The following is a 22,186-nucleotide window of genomic DNA, read 5'->3' as shown; positions in this document are numbered from 1 at the left end:
GCTAATTCCAGGCACTGATTTCTCACTCTCTAGTGTACCAGGGAATATTATTAACAGCCTTTTCCCACATTACACAAGTGTACAAGTTCTAAAGTGGAACACTTTATAATATACTGTATGAATAAAGCCTAATAAAATATTAATATACTATACTTTATCAATATACTGCCATAAAATTTTCCTTTTAACTTAAAGAAAAAGCATTAAAGGACTGTGTTTGGGGATTCTATGAAATCAGCACAGTGGTTTAGAGTTTCCTATGGCATTGTGTGTATCCTCTTAGTAGTACTCAAGATGGCTTTTTTTTTTTTTTTTTTTTTTTGAGATGGTCTTGCTCTGTTGCCCAGGCTGGAGTGCAGTTGCGCAGTCTTGGCTCACTGCAGCCTCAGCTCAGTGCAGCCGCAGCTTCCAGGGCTCAAGCGATCCTCCCACCTAAGCCTTCCAAGTAATGGACTACAGGCACGCACCACCATGGCCGCCTAGCTAATTTTTTTGTATTTCTTATACAGATGAGGTTTTGCCATGATGGCCAGACTGGTTTAGAACTCGTAGGCTCAAGCTGCCTGCCTGCCTCAACCTCTCAAAGTGCTGGGATTACAGGCATGAGCTACCACACCTGGCCAGAGATGGCTTTTACAGGGACATTTTTATTTTACTATTTCTATGTTTATTTTCATGTGTGTTAGAGAAAAATCAAAGCTAACAAACCCTGTGACTTCCCAGCCATTATTGCTGAGGACAAGACTAAACAGTGTATCAAGTAAAATAATATTAGATGGATGTTAAATAAATACTAGTAGGATGGGACATGTAAATATCAGAAATGACAAAGGAGCTTCACTGATATTTGTGTGAGTTCTCTTGAAAACTTCGTCTTAGTACTTTAGCAGGCAGTCCCACTAGATTGTTAATGTATGTGTGGGAAGGGAACTTTTTATGAGCATAAACGTTATTAAATGTTGAATTATTTTTTAAAATCACTCATAATTCTATATCAATCTTGATTATATTAATATCCTAATCAATATAAGGCACAGTTAATATTTTGGCATATTTTCTTTCATTCTTTTTTAATGCGTTCTGTTCAAATTTCTAATCCATCATCCCTCAATTGTCATCTTTCACCTCAAAGAGGAAAACTGATTTCCAGATCCTTGATAGGAGTCACATTGGCTTTCGAAGGCAGAAACCCCATTAAGTTTTCACTGTAAACTGGGTCCACACAGTCTCATGCCTTCATCCATTTATGATCCAGTGAAACTAGCCTTGCTAGTTGTGACAGTGAGTGGATGGCAGAAAGAATTAACCCTTTCGGAAGACTTTACTTGATACCTACTGACCTGTGTCTTTAGCACCTCAGTGATTTGCTTTGAGCCTCCTACCCCAGGTGTAGAGCAGGATAAGGTCCATGCTGTGGACCTCTGATTTAATGAGGAGACTCAAATAAGATGTGCCGTTCTGGGATCAGATTGCCTGGCTCTCCAACTCACAAGTTGTGCCACTCTGGGCAACTGGCCTACTGTCAGTCTTCACTCCTTTAAATGGAGATAATAACAATGCCTATTTCAAGTGATTGTTGTGGTTACACATGGTACCATATCAAAGGTTACTCAGACATTGCTTGGTACAAAGTAAGCGTTCGTTAAATACTTAACTGTCATCTAAATATGTGAGAAATTGCATTGAAATTTATCAAAACTGCATGCAAGTTATTGATATTTGTATTGATATATGTGAGATTCTTGTTGACAGGTAAGCTAAAATGGAAATGTGTCACCAATAAGAATCTTGTCAAAAAATGAAGCTGTTTTATATTCTATAACTTTGACTGTGTACTAGGTGTGAGTAGAAATGAAAGTAGTTGAAGTCAGGTTTATTCATTCTCCAAATATACTTATTCCAAGTGTCTACTGTGAGCCAAACTTGTCCTAAGAACTGGGAAAACAGGAAGTAACTAGATAAGCAAGGTCCTTAGTGTCTTGAAGATTAGATTCTTTTTGAAAACGGCAGAAAGTAAACAAGAAAACTAACAATTTAAGTGCACATTATGCAAAGTTCTTTAAAAGAAATAAATATGGAGAGATGTGTTCCAGAGGAATTCAGGAAAGGGTTACTTTAGACAGGATGGTCATGGAAGGCCCTCTCGGCAGAGGTGATTTTGAACAGAGACCTAAAGGTTGGGAAGGATAAAAAGGCAGGCCAGGGGAGAACATTCTAGGCAGAAGAAAGAGAAGTACAAATGCACCAAGACAGGTAAGCTTTAGCAAGTTCTAGGAACTGAAAAGAGTTAGGGAGGTGAAGGGTATACCAAGATGATGTAGAAGAAACAGAGATAAGATGATGTAGGGCCTTAAGCCATAGTAAAGAGTTTGAATTTATCCTAAGTGTGATTGGAAGCTATTCAATGGTTTAAAGCACTTTAAAAACAAGAGTTGTCCAAGAAGAAGAATTAGGAGGCTACTACCACCGTTTATTGCATGGCTTGAACAAGGGCTGGCAAGGGAGAAGGAGAGAAATGGGTGGATTGGACTGGTGTTTTGTAAATTGGGCTGATAAGCTTTCCTAATGTATTGGATATACTGGATAATGGAAAAAGAAATCTCAAGGGTGAGTACTGGTTTTTGTTTTGGACGGTTTCACACATTGTGATGCCATTTACTAAAATGGTAACACGGGAGGGAGATTTGCACAATACAGGTCAAAAATACCATTATGAACATGTTTCACTTGTTGGTACTATTAGATATCCAAAGAGAGATGTCTTAGGGACAGATTCAAATGCAAGTTTGGCGGCCAGGCACGGTGGCTCACACCTGTAATCCCAGCACTTTGGGAGGCCAAGGCAGGCAGATCACCTGAGGTCAGGAGTTCAAGACCAGCCTGTCCAACATGGCAAAACCTTGTCTCTACAAAAAATACAAAAATTAGCTGTACATAGTGGCACACGCCTGTAGTCCCAGCTACTTAGGAGGCTGAGGCAGAAGAATCGCCTGAACCCAGGAGGTGGAGGTTGCAGTAAGCCGAGATCATGCCACTGCACTCCAGCCTGGGTGACACAGTGAGACTCCGTCTCAAAAAAAAAAAAAAAAAAAAAAAATGGAGTGGCCATGAATGGAAATGCAAATTTGAAAGTCTAGTTCAGACAATGATGTTGGTTGGGGGGAGAGGGGCGGGATCTAAAAATATCTATGACCATAGAGAAGGGGCCAGGAACCAAATAAAATATCTGAAGAATGAATAGAGAAGTGACCAAAGAAGACTAAACAGGGATGGCTGTTGGGATAAAGATAAACCAAGGAATACTGTATCATGAAACCAAGAGCAAATGGGTAGCTGTGGGATTGGTGCCAAGAAGCTGAGGAACATGAAGTGAAAGAGGAGACCATCTGGTAGACATGGCAAAGTGGAGGATGTTGATGACTATGGCAAGAGCAGCTCCCATGGAATGCAAAGTGTTAGGAGTAATCTGATCATGCTTTCAGGCAGGATTTTAAAATAAAAACAAAACAAAAATCTAGAAACTTAGTCCTTGAAACCATTTGGAAATACCTGTATTAGTCTGTTCTCATGCTGCTAAGAAAGACATACCCAAGACTGTAATTTATAAAGGAAGGAGGTTTAATTGACTCACAGTTCAGCATGACTGGTGAGGCCTCAAGAAACTTACAATCATCATGGAAGGGGAATCAAACATGTCCTTCTTCACATGGCGGCAGCAAAGGGAAATGCCAAGCAAAAGGGGGAAAAGCCCCTTATAAAACCATCAGATCTTATGAGAACTCACTCACTATCATGAGAACAGCATGAGGGTAACTGCCCCCATAATTCAATTACTTCCCACTGGGTCCCTCCTACGACATGTGAGGATTATGAGAACTACAATTTAAGATGAGATTTGGGTGGGGACACAGCCAAATCATATCATTACCTCAAATGGTAATGTCACTTAGTCACCTTGTTAAATAAAAATAGATGCTTTTTTTGACCCAGAACATATTTAAATGTAATTTAAAATGCAATTTAGAAACTGAAAATCAAAGATAGTGGGCTTTTCTTTCTACTGCCAGGGGCATATGACTCCTTCCACGTGAATTCCTTTCTTTGTACTAAGACCCATATTCAGAAGCCAAATGTTTGTATTTGGGCCAATCTCCCCAGGCAAGAGAACACAGCCAAGTACAGAGAACCAAGTTAGTGTGTCCTTTGGTATCTGTCAGGCCAAAGGGTTAAGTTGATTTGGAGTGTTTTGTACGTCAGTGTTGTTTTTCATTTTACAGTTGATACATATGTTGAAAAACTAGGAAATTACTTTAGAAAAATAATTTCATTGTGCCTATAAGCAATAACACAAAAAATAATGTCAGCCTCACCTTCACAGCAGTTTGTTATTTAATACCATTGTTTTTTAAAAATCATTGTTTATTTATTCACTGACACTCTTTCATTAATGAATCTATTTTTAAACTCATTGTTCTTAATTCAATAAGCATGTTTTAAATTAATTGAAATATTTCTCCAAGCTGCTTAGGAGCCAACTACTGCATTTAATGAATGAGATTCTGAAGACTTCCTGAAATAACATCCTCATGATGAGAAAACAATGTTTGACAGCATGTAATTTTTTAGTCAGTAAATTGAAAACCAAATTCAAGTTGATGGTTTTGTAGTATAAAATATTTCTTTGAAAATAGAAATTGACTCCAAAAATCTGAACTAATAAAGCTACATCACAGTAGAACTACATTTAAAATTTTATCTTTGCGAGTTTTTTTCAGAAGAGTACAGAATTCTAAACACAAGAAACCTATGAATTAATTTGTTAGGCTTTGCAGATGCTTTGTTAAATCCTCACTGGAAAGCCAGTGATTTGACATTTATTTTGAAAAGGTGGATTGGAAGAAAGAAATGAATCACCACATGAGCTTTAATTTTTGATGGGTTATCAAAGTAGGTATTTATTTCCATTCACAAAGTAGAAATGAAAATCAAAATGCAACAATTTAGGAAAAAAGGTGGGTTTTGCTTTGACCTTCAATGTGTTTTGAATTCCCACTTTAGTTGTTTTTCTGTAATTTTTGCATTTTTCAACTCTTGGCAGACTACTACTACCACAAAACAAGAGTTTTTCTATATTAATTTAAATTGGTATACTATAAACTTTTACTTAGTAATTGCTTTATATTTTAAAAAATAATTTATTGAATTTATCTTATATGCAAAAACTTTTTTCTAACAGTAAGGGAGCTGGCAAGTATTGCTAATATTAAGAAATTGGACTTGTCCCCCCAGTATAAACTAGTCACATTACTACATTTCAAAAGATAGGAGATACTGTTAAGCATTTAACAAAACCCAAAGTGTGAGTGAGTCTGTGTAGTAATAAACTGGATCACAATAGGGTGTTTCACTATAATCTGTTTGTCCATAGAATACTGGTAGAGATTGGCATCAACTCAAACTTAAGTAGCATTTTAAAACAGTAAAAATGCTAGTTTTTATAGGCGTATTCCAACTTTAATCACATAAATGTGTAACTACATATATGTGCATGTATGCAATATATGTATATATGTACATATATGTATGTAATTACATATGCATATATTAATTTGGTCTTTGTCTCTGTTGTATGTGACATTTTTCTAGTTGACCATTCTTTCCTTCTTGAATCTTTCTTTGCTTCTGTGATACTCTGGCAACATTTAAAATTTTTTCATTTGTTTTGTAAAATTTTTCCCTACTTCCCAATCCATTTTATAAGTTGTTTTCCCTACTCCCATCTCCATCCTTTGCATGTTGATACTTTTCAGAATCCTGTTCTGATTTTCTTCTATTTCATGGATTCAACAGGACCCCACACACACAAAAACCCTCTCAGGCCCAGCTCTTCAGCCCAGTTTCCTTGACTTGGCTCAAAACACACATCCAACTGCCACTGGGATGTCCCGCAGATGACTTTCTATATCCCATTTAGCATTCATCTTTGTATCTTTATCCCCTATATCAGCCAATGGTATGACCATCCACTTCATTTCCTTTATCCTCAAACCTGGGAATTTTCTGTATTCATGCCCTTGTGAAACATTTTCTCCAATCAACCAAGACAAACACGTGCAAAGAATATCCAAACTCTTTGGTCATACTTCCTTAATGTTTCTCAAATGCCTCTCCCACAAACGCTTCCTACCAATTTTTCATTTTCCTCCACTCTGATCCCACTCTAATGTTCTTTTCCTGTGCTCTTTGATGTCTTATGCCTTTGCACATGTCACACACCCTACCTAGAAATCCCTTCTAACCAACTCTTTACCTAATTCCTACTTCTTTAAAACTTGACCAAGAAATGTCCCCTTCTTCTCATCTTCCATATCTTTCCCATTTTCACATCTTCCACTTCCTAGCCTGGGGGCAAGAGGTTAAGAGGAAAGCCACATAGAGGCATGGATTTGGGTGAGCACCCAAGAATTGATGGAGAGAGAAAGCCATGAAGAGGGACAGAAGCAGCCTGTCGTGGATGTGTTGTGATACAGGTGCAGGGCAGCCCAGAGGAGGCAACTAGAAAAGATGGCTGATATGGTTGGGAGACTGGTTACTTTGAACCAATAAGTAACTGGTTGAACAAGTAAGTAAACAGATTCATGGTAATGAGATCCCTCATTCTCACTGTTGGAGGACCTACTTACCAATATTAAAAATGGAAAGGCTAGAATGAACCCTTGAGTGTTTGTATCGGAAGCAGAGGTATAAACATGAACTAACTGGTTTTTAATAAGTATTCATACACAGATAGAGATAAATAAATTTTGTGTGTGTGTGTGTGTGTGTGTATTTCTTAGCTCTGTATGATCGGAGGGCACAGAAGCAATGATATCCCTGTGACAGTGAGCACAAGAAGCACCCAGATCGTGGTTTGTAAATGTCACCCTCACTATAAGGAACCAGGGCTCCTTGGAGAAATATCTGGAGCATGAGTAGTATAGGATAAGCCTGGAACATCCTATTTGATAAAGAAGTACTCAAAAAATGATGGAGACTTGCCAAAAAAATACCCAGAAGTTACCTTGAATGAGTGCCTCTAGCCAAATCTGGGACAATTTCAGCATCACACTAACACTAATTATCATAAGAGCAAAACCCATTGAGTAAAACAGTAATCCATGAGTCTATACTTGTATTAATAAATTAATTAATTAATATCAAAATAAGAGAGAAGGGAAAGCTCATCCATATGATGGAATACTAGCTAATACGTGTAGAAAGAATGATGGAACTGAAAAATCACCATTGGTCACCATCATGGTGGTAGTTGACTGCAATGGAAGTTATCAATGGAGATGAAGACTAGGGTGGGTTGTGTTTGGTGAGTAGCAAGACCTGGGGGTAATCTCAGAACATATTTCCACAAATACAAATCAATTGCCAAAGGGAAAATGGTGACCTTTATAATGGAGAAAACCAGCAGATAAGGCTAACATCACAGTTGCTGAAGGAGTTGACACTGTGTGCTCTAGATACAATGAAGTATGAAAATCAAGCATCAGTCTGAGATTTTACTGCCATAAAAGCATGACCTGAATCCTGTCACGAGGACACATACAACAGACCCAGATTGAATTTATGTCAGAATATATGTCCTGTACTCTTTAAAAGGCCAAAAACCTGAAAGAGAGAAAAAGACTGAGGAACAGTTTTGACTGAATTAAATTGAAGGGAAATAGCAGAAAAATACAATGAGTAGTCCTAGATGGGATTCTGGACCAGAAAGAAAAACAGAGGCATTATTGAGTCAACTGGCAGCATTGAAAGGGGCATGTGAGTTGCACAGTTTGGGCCAATATCACTTTCCTGACTTGGATGGCTGCACGGTGATTAGGCAGGTAAGTGTCCTCATTTCGGGAAAACACTCGCTGGAGTATTTAGGAGAGGAATAATATGGGAAACTTGCTCTCAAAGCATTCAGACTGGTTATAATAGGTGACTGTTAGAGAGAGAGAGAGTGTGTGTGTATGTGTGTGAGAGAGAGTGTGTGTGTGTGTGTGTGTGTGAGAGAGAGAGAGAGAAACAGGAGGTTAACAGTTGAATCTGGGCAAGGGGGATAATTAAGGTGGTTTTATGCACCTTATACACAACCTTTCTCTCTATTCAAAATTATTTCAATATAAGAGAAAAAATAGTTAATATCTGTTTTAAAAATTCAACTAAGATATCAACTCCTCTTAGGAAACTTCCTGCCCTCTCTGCCAACAGACTCCCTCACAACCTGATGCTCACCTACCTACTTGCCACAGTGTTTTGTGTTTTAATATGTATCTGTGACACTAATGTATTAGGAGTGCCTTAGAACAGTGACAAACACGTAACAAATGCTCAATAACTGTTAGCTATTATTATGATTCTATCAAGCTGTGATAAAAAACAGAGATGTGGTTGGCCTAGTGAAGTTCAACCACAGTGCAGTCTCGAAACTTCTAGGATTTCATTACAGATTTTCAAGGGTCTTGGAGACTTAGGTGGCATGTATTTTCTAAGACTGTAAGGGAAATAACTGGAAGGATTTGTAAGGCCCAACCATGCATGTAAATGCAACATAAAGAAGAGAGTTCTTGGCAGGGAAACTAAAGAACCAATGAGATACAGTACTGGGATCTAAGGCACTTGCTGGAGGACAGGATTCCAGGTCACTGAGTCAAGGGGAGCTTGCCTGCTGCATGTATTTTATCTACTGCTTTGTTAAATGATGTAGTAACGAGGCTGTCTCATGGATAATGATTTTATGTCAAAAACATCTGTTCTTTCTTTTTCATGCAGATTGAGCCTTTTTTTGTGAGTGTGGCACTTTATGACCTCAGAGACAGCAGGAAGATTTCTGCTGATTTTCATGTGGATCTAAACCATGCTGCTGTCAGACAGATGCTCTTGGGGGCTTCTGTGGCTTTGGAAAATGGCAACATCGACACCATCACTCCAAGACAATCAGAAGAACCTCACATCAAGGGACTTCCAGAGGAATGGCTAAAATTTCCAAAGCAGGTGGCACTTTGTTTACTTGTGATGAGATGGAAAATGCTTGTACCATATTCTTACCAATAGATCATATAAGATGAGCAATTTCCTGAATAAAAATTCCCTTAAAGCTGTCCTTTTTTAAAAAAATGGAATTTTGTAAATGTCTACAATGTGGTTTCTTCCATGCTTATTAGCTGCTTTCTTTGTACACAGGCTGTATTTTCTGTAAGCAATCCACATTCTGAAATTGTTTTGGTGGCCAAAATCGAAAAAGTCTTGATGGGAAACATTGCAAGTGGTGCCGAACCTTATATTAAGAACCCAGACTCCAACAAGGTAATGTATAATCTTGTAAATAACTTCACTTCCTTTTTTTTTTTTAATAGAGTCTCTCCCTGTCACCCAGGCTGGAGTGCAGTGGCACAATCTCAGCTCACTGCAACCTCTGTCTCCTAGGTTCAAGTGATTCTCTTGCCTCAGCCTCCCCAGTAGCTGGGATTAGAGGTGCATGCCACCACGCCCGGCTAATTTTTTGTATTTTATAGTAGAGATGGGGTTTCACCATGTTGACCAGGCTGGTCTTGAACTCCTGACTTCAAGTGATCGGCCTGCCTTGGACTCCCAAAGTGCTGGGATTACAGGCATGAGCCACCATGCCCAGCCAACTTCATTTGCTTTTAAGACAGAAAGCCACACTTTCTTGCTGAATTATCAAATTTGTATGTCTTGAAATACTCACTTATTGGTGAAATGAATATCCACCAGAAATTTTTTTAAGCTTATCTTTTTGCTTTACTTTCTTTTGACCCAGTAATTTCTGACCTCTGAGAATCTAATGGTAGAAATAAATTCAAATGTGGATAAAGCTTTCACCCCAAGGATCAGAGTATTAATAATAATGAAACCTTAGGAATAATCTGAGTAAAAGCAAGTGAATGAGACATCAGCAATGCTGATGATGAACAAAGTGAGATAAATAATTGTAAATCAAATTATAATATCACTTAAGTGAAAAAGAGGAAAGAGAATGCTGTGCTTTGAATGGTGGAACTACAGGTAATATGTTTCTACTTTCTTCTTTTCTATTAGATTTTCTTTAATAATCAAATATTACTGTTTAATAGAAAATGAATATTAAGGCCGGGCGCAGTGGCTCACGCCTGTAATCCCAGCACTTTGGGAGGTTGAGGCAGGCGATCACGAGGTCAAGAGATCGAGACCATCCTGGCTAACATGGTGAAACCCCGTCTCTACTAAAAATACAAAAAATTAGCCGGGCGTGGTGGCGGGCCCCTGTAGTCCCAGCTACTCAGGAGGCTGAGGCAGGAGAATGGCATGAACCCGGGAGGCGGAGCTTGCAGTGAGCCAAGATCCTGCCACTGCACTCCAGCCTGGGCGGGTGACAGAGCGAGACTCCGTCTAAAAAAAAAAGAAAAGAAAAGAAATATTAAAAGTCTATATTTTCCATGCCAAAGAAATATACTGAGGAAATAACTTACAAGAATTGAATCTTAGCATGTATGACAATTTAGGAAGGAGTTTAACATATTTATGAGAGTCCCATAATTCAGTGTTTGGCAAACTATGGTGTGCAGGCCAAATCCAGCCTGCCTTCTGTTTTGATAAATAAAGTTTTATTGCAACACAGTCACATTCATTTATGGATTGTCTATGGCCATTTCCCTGCTACAGAAACAGAGTTGAAAACTTGTGACAGAGACTATATGGCCCATGAAACCCATTGTGTTTACTATATGACTCTTTATAGAACCAGTCTCCTGCCCTCTGCCATAACAAATAAAAGGGGATATAGAATGGACTGTAAATGTAAATGTGCTAATACTTTCATTCAAGATTTTAAAATCTTTTAAGTCAAAAAAAGGAAAAAAGTTGATATTCCAAGACATGGATTATTTTCTACATTTGAAATTTCCAAACTAAAAAGAAAGAAAGAAAAACATTATACAATAGTTTGAACACATAGGACACCATTTGGCTCTTTATAAGGTAATAGGGAGTGGAGTTTCAGTATAAAATAATATGAAAAAGTATTTAGTATTATTTTATATGTACAGTTTATAAAGTGCTATTCTAAACAATATTTGTATTTATTTTTTCTTTAGTATGCACAAAAGATACTAAAATCCAACAGACAGTTCTGCAGCAAATTGGGAAAATACCGTATGCCTTTTGCTTGGGCAGTAAGGTATGTTGACAGTTGCAGCCAACAGACTAGAAATACATTTAATGGTGGCATTGGAAGCTTCAGTTTTGAACGTTTTTGTGTTGCCTATTATTTTTAATGTGTCTACACCTAGAAAATCCTAATATGGTCATCTTCATAAACATCTTGAGCTTCTCTGAGACATACATTTCACAAGACAGTTTAGCAATACAGTTTATAATAGAGGGCCGTGACACATGTACCCTGCATGCATGACCAGATATGCTATGGGTTCTTGGTAGATATCAAATCAATGTCATAAATTGTTTATTATGTATATTTGACTTAACAAACCTTTGACATTATGTCAGTCCTGAGAGTCTGGTGTGCCTAAAATTCAGATAGATGCACTGTAATTTCTTATGCAGCTGCTTGTTTTCATCTATGCGTAGAGCTCAGGTCTATATATGGACGTCCAAATGAAACCATCAAACCAATCATTTAAACTCATTTTGATTTTGATACTGTTTAGCCCAGCCAAATTTATCAGTACCAGTTGCCTCTGAAAGAAAGTCTGAGTTCTGTGGACATAGATGGACACATCATTCACTTGGATGCATGACCTCTTCATGAAGAACCATAATTGCTTTTCAGAACTGTTTAATCATCAATTATTATTGTCCTCATCAATCTCTTTACATCTTTATTAGTGTAAGAATTTCTTAAGTGAGGAAGAGCCTGGCATAGACTCATAAGGCTAAAAGGTCATCAATGTACACACTGAATGAACTAAGAAAGGTTAGAGCTACCAGCCGGGCATGGTGGCTCACGCCTGTAATCCCAGCACTTTGGGAGGCCAAGACAGGCAGATCCCGAGGTCAGGAGTTCGAGACCAGCCTGGCCAACATGGTGAAGCTCTGTCTCTACTAAAAATACAAAAATTAGCCAGGTGTGGTGGCAAATAAGACAGCCCATCAAGTATTCATTTGAACTTTGCTAACATTATCTCAATGTATCCAACTTTAGCATCCAGAAGGAAGAGAGAACCTGTTAATTATGCCATTTTTAAGTCTCACAGTTCCCAGTGATGTATATTCAGAGTAAACTCACCAATATTTGTCATAATTTTGAGGTTGTTATTTAAAGTTGGAGATGAGTAGGTGTAGGAAGGAGAAATGTGGAAGTTTGGGCAGCAGTAAATCAAGATAGATTCACGCAGTCTCCAGGAATTAGTTTGCCCTAAGGCAGTGTCATAGCAAGGGAGGGAGAGTCCAGGCCTGGGAGTCTAATAAACGTTGCAGATCAGGCCACTGCTTACTGTGACTTGGAACAAGTTTCTTCTCCATGTCTCTGGGTCCCCAGCTATAAATTGCAGCTGACAATACCTGTGTTATGAGCAGTATGTGCAATCTCAAGTGCACGAGCATTTGGCGTAAAATAGATCATGAGTAGTACTTTAATCCTCCCTTTTCTATCTCTTTCTATAGGAACAGCTAATGCCAGGACATTCTGCATGAAAAAGATGGTATTTAGACTTGCAGAACCCTTTATAATGAATTTGTTCTTATTTCTCATAAGGTTTAAGACAAAGGTTAACTAATTATAATTCACTGATTAAACATTTTTGGTATTGTTAAGCATTCTCAGTTCCCTCCAGAAAACCTACTGGGGCAAGTAGAGGCAAGATGTCTGTTGTGAAATATTCCAGTATAACAAAATTACAATAGTGCACACATTTTTCACTTTAAGGATCCAACATTGCTCTGAGGTTTTAGAAACAGGCATTTTAGAACCAGACAGAGCTGAGCTCAAAATATCCTAACTCTGGCCAGGCATGGTGGGGCATGCCTATAATCCCAATACTTTAGGAGGCCAAGGTCTCCTGGAGGTTCGCTTAAGGTCAGGAATTCTAGACCAGCCTGGGCAACATAGTGAGACCCAATCTCCAAAAACAACTTTTAAAAAATTAACCAAGGGTGGTAGCATACACCTGTAGTCCTAGCTACTCAGGAGGCTGAGATGGGAGTATCAGAATCATCAGAGATGAGCCCAGAAGCTGGAAGTTGCAATGAACTATGATAGCACCACTGCACTCCAGCCTGGGCAACAGAGCGAGACCCTGTCTCTAAAAAAAGAAAAAAAAAACGCTCTATCCTTTATTAGCCAAGTGAGCTTGGGCAAGTTACTTATAACCTGACTTTATCTATTTTTTAATCTACAAAAGAAGAAAATAAGAATATCTAATTTACTGTTATAAGGATTAAGGAGCACAGATATGTACCCAATAAAAGATTGTTATTTTTAGAAATTATTTTTTCTAATATTATTATTACTAAAAGTCACTTGCAGAGATCATATCTATCTCACCAAGTCCCCTTTTCTGATAAATTTGGGGCAGTGAAGAACAATATAAAGGAGAGAAGTCAAAGAATTACCCATTATTGAAAGAACCTGAGAAGTTAGGAGAAGTGACAATCCTGCTTTGAAGTTGTCTAGTTAAATATGCTGGAAGAAAGACAGATGAAGTCTCTAGGGAGGCTGACAGTATTACTGACTATTGAAATTATTCCTTGGATAGGAAAGCCAATGAAACCACAAGCTTAGACCATATTAATGCCCAATTAGTGGTCTGGTTGTAGGTTAGGAAACACCACCAACCTGTGTATATACATATGTGATTTACTTCCACATAAATTCTCACAACTGAGAAAAATAGTTAGCAGCACAATTCTAAAGATATCATGTCAGACCACTTGGATTAGCTAACCACAAAAAAGTATAAAAGATCCAGCCAAAGATTTTAATTTCTCTTTCACAATGTGGAAACTGCTTCAAATAAATGTGCACAGCATCAGAGGAAGGCTGGTTGTTGCCCATGTCTTTACCAGCTTCCTGACATACTTCAATACCTAATTGATACTCCTGATTCTGAGGCTACTGCTCCTTCCTGTTACGCTTTCTAGATTGCAGTTTGTTTCGCAGTGTAGATTTCAGTGTGCCCTAAGACATGTTGGCCTTTACAATCAACTGTCATTAGAAGAGTAGAACTGACAATTTAGATTATGACCATATTTTTACCCACATTTAATCATCCCACCCACTGCAGTACGCACAGATGCTCATCACTGTGAACCACGTTTTTTTCTGAAATTAATTTGGTATTCTTATATTTGGCACCAGCTGCAGTACCATTTTACAGTGAAAAGGTTATCCTTTGGGGAGGAATAGAGAACACATACAGATGACTACCCAGGGTATTTTATACTCATTGACTCGGGAGAAAATTGACCCTTCCAAATGTGTCAGGTTGTGAATGGATCTCTTTCCATGCATATCAGCCCCAGAATCCTAGGTGCCAGCATCCTTGCCAGGACTCTTTTGTGATTTCCTTGACTACCTCATTTGATATTCTAAGTGAACCAGCACTCAACACTGAATTTTTTTAATTAAGCAAAATTAAAATAAACATTTCATTCTCGTATCTCTACAATTATGGAAGGTGCACAGTGCAGCTGTCATTTAAGATTCCCATACTGACAACGTCTTCAACAAATGGTCATCCAACTTCTGTTTGACTCTTTCCAGGGACAAAAACCCAAGTACATCCCACAGTGCTTCCTTCTGTCTGTCTCTTTAGAGGTCTAATTATTAAATAATCTATTTTTCAAAATAATCTTCAGCTATCTGAAAACCACTTTTATGTGTTTTCTTCCATAGCCACACACACACAAAAAATATGTCTGCTTCATTCTGCACATCATGGTTATTCATGCTGTTTGTGAATGAATCTATCAGGGACACCTAAGGTTCTTTTCCTTTGGGCAAGAAAACGAAAAGCTTACACAAATGGTTTTCGAATGGCTGGGCTATATTTCATGATTCCTACAATCATACCCCAAAGATCATGGTGCTGAGACCCTCGCAATATCATTGCTCAACTGTAGCAGTTGGAACTAGGCACAGCGTTCCAGCCATCACAAAACCATCTATGTAAATGAATCAGTTCTTTTTTCTCCTGCCAGATATATATATATATATATATATATATATATATATATATATACACATTTTTTTGAGACGGAGTCTCGCTCTGTCACCAGGCTGAAGTGCAGTGGCACAATCTCGGCTCACTGCAACCTTCGCCCCCCAGGTTCAAGCGATTCTCCTGCCTCAGCCTAACTAGTTGGGATTACAGGTGCATGCCACCATGCCCAGCTAATTTTTGTATTTTTAGTAGAGATGGGCTTTCACCATGTTAACCAGGCTGGTCTGAATCTCCTGACCTCGTGATCCCCCGACCTCAGCCTCCCAAAGTGCCGGGATTACAGGCGTGAGCCACCACGCCCAGCCACCAGTTATATATTTATTGAGCAACCACATGTTGTATGGCACTGTGAGCAAAACTTCTCCCATGGTGCTGTACTCTTCATTCTCTTTATGAAAAGTCCAATGTAAGTGAGCAATTTCCATGACAGAGTTGTGGATAAGGGCAAATCGAGTTCCACAATTCACATCTATCAATAAATGGAAGTCACTAATTAAAAAGCTATTGTTCAAGCTCAGTTTAACTTCCTTTCATATTGGGAATTGTATCATGTTAGTTTCAACATGTGATGCACTGAAACAAACGCCCTTTATAATATTTAAATAAAAATAATATTCATGTTTAATATTTTTATTCTGTCTCCCCAACGTTATTTGCCTTTTTACCTTCCCTCATTCACTACTTAACAGAGAAAAAATGAGGAGGCAAGTTGAAGGAGTCTAAAAATATCATTTTGATAAAATCTTGGCCTATTTTCTTTTGGTGTTCTATTTAACACTAAAGCTATTTAATCTGATATCCATTTAAGTGGCCATTTCAGCCTGTGCAATGAATTCTTCAGTTAACTTAAAGAGTGATAAAACATTACATTAAAAGAAGTAAGAATTCAATATTTCTCTAACACTGAAGTAAAAATTCAATATTTCTCTAACATTGAAGAAAATACATGGATCTATTTTTTTGACCACACATTGTATGATGAGATATGAGGAACTTCATGTAAAACTGACATCTAAGCATGGTACCTATGTGAAGCAAGTATTGCCTGACATTACTATATTATTTGGACAAAAGCTATTTATGTGTTTCAACTAAGCCTAACTTTCCTTGGTTCCAATGAAACAGACCAAGGAAGGAAATAAGTGGCTCAGATTCATAGTGTTCTCTTTCTTTAAAACAACAGTCTGACTCAGGTGCCTTCCGTATTATCTTTGTCTCTGTCCTAAAAGTTAGGACATGGGCACATTTAGCTCCATGAAAATGTGTCAAGAGTATGGCCTTCCACACTCACATATACAACCTTATCCCCGTTCCACCACTCGTAAATCCTAGTAGTGCCACCCAAATTGAAGTGACTCTGTCCTGCCCAGGTTTAAGGTGTCTTGGAAAAATAATTTAAAAGAGTAACTTGTGTTCCTATTCTTCTCCACTTCCCTGATACTCCAAGGTTTTGATACAAGTTATTAAATGTGAGACATCATAAAAAATATAGTTGTAATATGGAATGTTATCACTTCGGATACAGAGTTAAAAATAATAAATTAAAGATAACAAAAATAAACTGTATAAATGAAGCATTTGTAAAAGTTTTTGGTCTTTTTATTTTATAAGTTCTTAGAGTTTCTCTGATTATAAATGAGAAGTTTAATTAATATAGTCAGGTTAAAAACACAACTTTATAAACAATATCCAACTACCAACCTGAATAAATATTTTCTTTTAGATCAGTATTTAAGGACAACCAGGGAAATGTGGACAGAGACTCAAGATTTTCACCATTGTTTAGACAAGAAAGTAGCAAGATTTCAACTGAGGACCTAGTTAAACTAGTATCAGATTATAGAAGGTATGTTTTTTTAATACTCTCGAAATTAACATAAATCAGCCATGTTGATTTTTTATCACTTCATAAATACCTAAGGATCTCATTCTCGAACACCCAAACCTCCAGAAAGCAGATATTTTTCAGGTGACTTCACATATGCCCAAATAGCACCACAAAAGTAAAAATTGCTAGAATTATATGGAAGGACTGTGAAATGTTAAACTATGTCAGTTATTTACTGCTGTGTAACAAACCACCTCAAAACTTAATGGTTTAAAATAACAACACTGCTATAGTAATTGTACTCCTGAGTCCACAATTCGAGCACATCTGAGTGAGAAGAGCTTATCTCTTCCACACATGGCATGGGCTGAGAGAGATCAGCTGGGGTCAGAGGATCCACTTCAGAGACTCCCCTTTAAAGTAATCAAACATCCTGGCCAAAATCCATACCATAGGCTTCCTAAGGCCCAGCCTTTCCTCTTTACTTTTTTCCAGTGCTGAAGAATGAAAGGCTGTAATGCTGAGCAGAAGAGAATAGGCAGAAGGTTCTGGGGTGATCTGTTATAAACATAAAAAACAAACTCTTACAAAACCCATGTTATCAGTGAATAGCAAGGAAAATTATTACTGTCTAATTTAAGGGGGCACCCTAGAATACACAATGCAACGCTGACATTAAATTATTCATCTCAGCCTCACACTTTGTGGCCTTTATTCTCAGTGGTGTGCCGACAAATGTTTCACAAGCAACTCTTTAAGGAAACAACGGACTTCTACTGATGGCCGGTGTCTATGGTGTAAACTCGCCTACCATTGCTGATTCCAACCTATCAATGAGGCTTCACTGAACATAGGGTTAGGAAGAGATGTGCACCCTAATAGAGCATTTCCACCATAAACTTAGAGATGTACAGATAATCTTACCATGTAGTAAAATAATCAGAAAGTGGTGAATTTTGAATACTTATTACCTTTGTGTTTAATATAATTTCTTTAATGATAAGTTTATGTAACTTAATTTCTATTAACAGCTGTGCTTAGCTGTCAAGCAAAATTCCTAAAAATTGAACATTCAGCTCTCACAAGCTGAGAAGAGCTGACTCTGACCCATCACTGTAATTATCCCACCTGTCGAAGTAGATTTCCTGAGAAGGATAACACTTGCGACTGTTACCAGCAGCTTCCACTTTACTCTAAAGGAAGATTGGCGAGAGGTTTTAATAGAGAGAGAGTGGGAGGGAAATGCAAGGACTTGAGCCAGGGAGTGCATGTGAGTGGGAGACAGGTGGGGAAGGGGTGTCCGCATACACCATAGGAGTGGGAGAGAGCAGAAGAAACAGGGCTCAGGGAAGGGTCCCTGTCCTCCTTGTTTGTTGGTGAAGAGGAAGAATATGGACCATCCACTTAGCGATTGTAGCAAAGACCACGCTTGCTCTCAAAACTTCTTAAAATTCATTATGAGAGTGTGTTACTTAAGCCAGTTTAAATACTATTAGCTTTTGTTAATAAAAACTCTATAATTTACTCTTGCACTTTTTTGATTTTTGTGTTATCTGAAGTAGAAGGAAATAAATTTAAAATCTTTTTCAGAAAATCTGTCACTTGACCCCTCCCTGATTTGTATTTTTATTTGCAATATCACATGTATTTTAGTTTGCAAAATTAAACTAGCTAGATAAAATCATTCACAAGATTATTTGGGAGTCTGCTGTTTACCCTTAACAAAGCTCAGAATTATAGATGACTGCTTTTTTCTTGAAAATTGGAATAATACTCTGTGTGTGTATGTGTGTGTGTGTGTGTGTGTGTGTGTCCTTGCTCATGCACTCTTACAGGGCCGACAGAATAAGCAAAATGCAGACCATTCCTGGAAGCCTGGATATTGCTGTTGACAACGTTCCCTTGGAGCATCCAAGTATGATGATGATGTCATGGTTTGGTTGCAGAGTTTTGAATATTGAATATTTAGTGGGGTTTTTTGGTTGGTTGGTTGGTTGGTTGGTTGGCTAGTTGGTTGGTTACAAGGTTTTGGGTTTTTTTTTTCCCAAAAGTTGAAATATATGGAATTCATGATGCTACAGAAATGTGGAGCTTCTTTTTGCTTCACTAAGACAGATGATGAGTTTTGTAGGGCAAGAACTATATTCAGGGTAACCTAACACTTACTTACCTGGTATGCACCATGCACCTAACAAGGTATTAAATTATGTCATTTAATCCTCAAAACCCCAGAGGGTTTCAGAGGAGGAAAGTCAGATTTGGATAGATTAACAAACCAATAATCCATAATGGGACAATATATTCTCCCATTGAGGGAGTTCCTCTCACTCAAAAGAGAGGCTAGTTCTGCCATATTGTGCTGCCAGAGGGTTACTCTGAACACTGTGTAGCCACTCAAGTGGCCATGCAATGATTATAACTGAAATGTTGTCAGACTCTGTTATTATACAGAGAACATATATTTTTTTCAGAATATGGTCAAAAGTATTGTCAGTAAAAAAAATCAATTTTAGAAGGAGTTTTTTAAACTTTATTTATAAAAGAGTTTCAGAATTTAATTTTTAAGTGGTAAAATTAGTTTGTTTGGTTATTTCTGATTCTACCCTTTAGTGACTTTTTCAGCAATGCGAAAAAAAAAAAGAATAAAGGCCTCCTATAATGAACTCTAAACAGGGAAAGGACTATTGCCATGGGATATTTGGATTGCCACTGCAGTATTAAGTTTTCCATCCTTGTAACTTTCTACAAGTCATTTTAATATGAAATGTAATGAGCATTCTAACTTAAGCCATGGTTCAAAATCATTTTTATATTGATTGGTGTGAAAAAGCAGAGGATAAACCAAGTCATTTCCTCTACCTGATATGGAAATGAAACACGACAAATGAGGCACTCAATATTCTCTTTGGAAGAATGGTAGAATCTTAGAGAAATTTGAACATATAATAAAAATATCATAATTGGTTTTTGAAAAAAGAAAACAGTAATCTGATTCTCAAGCATTCATAGCTAATCATTTTGCTTTTTAGAACACAGTCAGATTCCAGGTGGGGTAAAGGGAGGTAGAAGGCCTTGGTCTTTCAGTACCACAACTTCAGGCTTCAAACTGTTTGGTGACAGAAGTTTTGATTTATAAATTCCTAATCACTATTTCTTAAGCTGTTCCTCCAAGGATAGGTTTTAAAAGGTGGTAGAAACTGAAGAGAAAAATAAATAAACCGTATCTACTGATGAAGAGAGGGGCTTCAGGCCCATGCTGTGAAATCCATTCTGTAGAGAGATATTTAGAGAGATATTGCTATTAATCTATCTGGTACTATCAGTAATAGATCTATGGGACAAAGCTTTTTTCAGTCATGTATCAGAATATGTATTATTTTTATTGTGTTATAGCAAAGATTGGTGGATTATTTCTTATAATATCTGGCTACTATGTTCAGAGGTTCATTAGTTAAAATTTATTTTTATGGGAAGCTTAATACAAAAAGAAAATAGTTATAAATCCGTCTAAAAGATTTACTGTTTTTTTCTGAGACATCAGTTTTAATATTAAATACGTAGCTTGTTAATCTGCCATGCCCACCTCCTACAAATTTTTCATGCTAGCGTAAGCTAATATCAATTGGTGTACAAGCCAGGAGTTTCTATCTTGAGTGGGTTCATTTTAAAACATGTTAACTATTGTTCACTTTAAAAGAACCATATTAAATGACAAACTCTTATTTTCTGATTTTTTAAGATGGTGTAACATCGTCCTTTATCCCTGTCAAGCCTTTCAACATGATGGCTCAAACAGAACCCACAGTGGAGGTGGAAGAATTTGTTTACGATTCAACAAAGTATTGTCGGCCTTACAGAGTATATAAAAATCAAATTTATATTTACCCCAAACACCTCAAGTATGATAGCCAGAAATGCTTCAACAAGGTATGATATAAGTTTCAGAGATATCATCTTTTCTTTTCACTGTATTTAGACCATATAAGATAGTTCCTGAATGTGCAAATACAAATTACTATGGGGCAACACTCTGTCATAGAAAACCGTTTGGAGAAGATGTTTAGTAAGAGGCACTGATGAGTTTTATCTTAGAAGTGTTTAAGGATGCAGTTTTGTAGCATATTAATAATCTTTTCTAAATCAGTCTTAAATAATTTTGTTCTAGACTATTTTTTTTAGTTTCTTAAGATATTCTAAAAATAGCATGCCTGCCCCCTTTCAATATGAGCTTTTACTTCCCTTTTAAGTACACTCTCCAGATCTTTCTGTTATTTCAGAAGATTATGGATAATGTCACAAGAAAATGTTGGGTATTTTACATTTTTCGGATTAATTAGAAGCTACTTATTTTAGGCACTTGGGTTTTTTATGTTATTTGATAGGAAATTACAATTTCCATTTTTTCTCTCCGTAATTTCAGGCACGGAATATAACTGTGTGCATTGAATTCAAAAATTCAGATGAAGAAAGTGCCAAGCCCCTGAAGGTGAGCCAAGTCAGCAAAGGGACCCAGCATAAAGTGGGAAGGCAGGTGCAGGGATTCTTTCCACCATTGCAGGGCTTTTTATGTGAGTGTGGTTGAAAGAGCAGTCATTTAATACATTTGTTTTAGATCTGAAACATACCTGATTTAACAGTCCTCATTAACTAGATCTATTAGAAATTCCTGTCTCATAGCTCGTTTAGCTTTTCACGACTTGGGAAAAAAGGAAACCATTCTCATGTGAAATAAATGCCAAGACTCCCCTGTGGAAAACGTTGCCTTTTTCAAAGATTAGCCTGCCTCTCGATTCGGCGTGCTTGATTTAAAACAGAACACCCCAGCCGGCCCTCATATGGTCTGCGCAGAAGCACTGCCGCATACTGGCCCAATAGCTAATGTGGGGGACCCGTGGGATGCTCACAGTTACGGAAGGTGCACGTGGCCAAGTGCCTGAGGAACTGGAAAAATGGCTCTGGGAAGTCAGTCCCGGTTGCTGATCACATGATTTAGTAAGATCCATAAAACTATGAGGTTTGTAGGAACTGTGGTGTTTCACTCTGCAAAGCTGCAACTGGATGGCATTTTTTAGAGTTCATATTTGATATATAGTATGTGGTTTTTATTTTAGGGATTTCAAACAACATAAAGTAACCCATAAAA

General features: G+C 37.6%; 1 protein-coding gene across 12 annotated transcripts in view; it reads left to right on the top strand.

Moving 5' to 3' along the window:
- The window catches only part of DOCK10 (dedicator of cytokinesis 10), a 277,788-nt gene that overhangs the window by 167,243 nt on the left and 88,359 nt on the right, over positions 1-22,186 (top strand). For all 12 annotated transcript variants that reach the window (XM_055109148.2, XM_034955285.3, XM_034955280.4 and 9 more), the window contains exons 12-18: positions 8,809-9,030; positions 9,220-9,342; positions 11,130-11,212; positions 16,939-17,061; positions 18,879-18,958; positions 20,783-20,970; positions 21,464-21,529. In XM_055109148.2, coding sequence (XP_054965123.1) covers positions 8,809-9,030; positions 9,220-9,342; positions 11,130-11,212; positions 16,939-17,061; positions 18,879-18,958; positions 20,783-20,970; positions 21,464-21,529 — 885 coding nt within the window. The remainder of the gene's footprint in view (positions 1-8,808; positions 9,031-9,219; positions 9,343-11,129; positions 11,213-16,938; positions 17,062-18,878; positions 18,959-20,782; positions 20,971-21,463; positions 21,530-22,186) is intronic.

This window comes from Pan paniscus, chromosome 13 (assembly GCF_029289425.2).
Source record: "Pan paniscus chromosome 13, NHGRI_mPanPan1-v2.0_pri, whole genome shotgun sequence".
Classification (NCBI taxonomy): domain Eukaryota; kingdom Metazoa; phylum Chordata; class Mammalia; order Primates; family Hominidae; genus Pan; species Pan paniscus.
The sequence above is the reverse complement of the archived record's forward strand: the minus strand, read 5'-3'. Positions and strand labels throughout refer to the sequence as shown.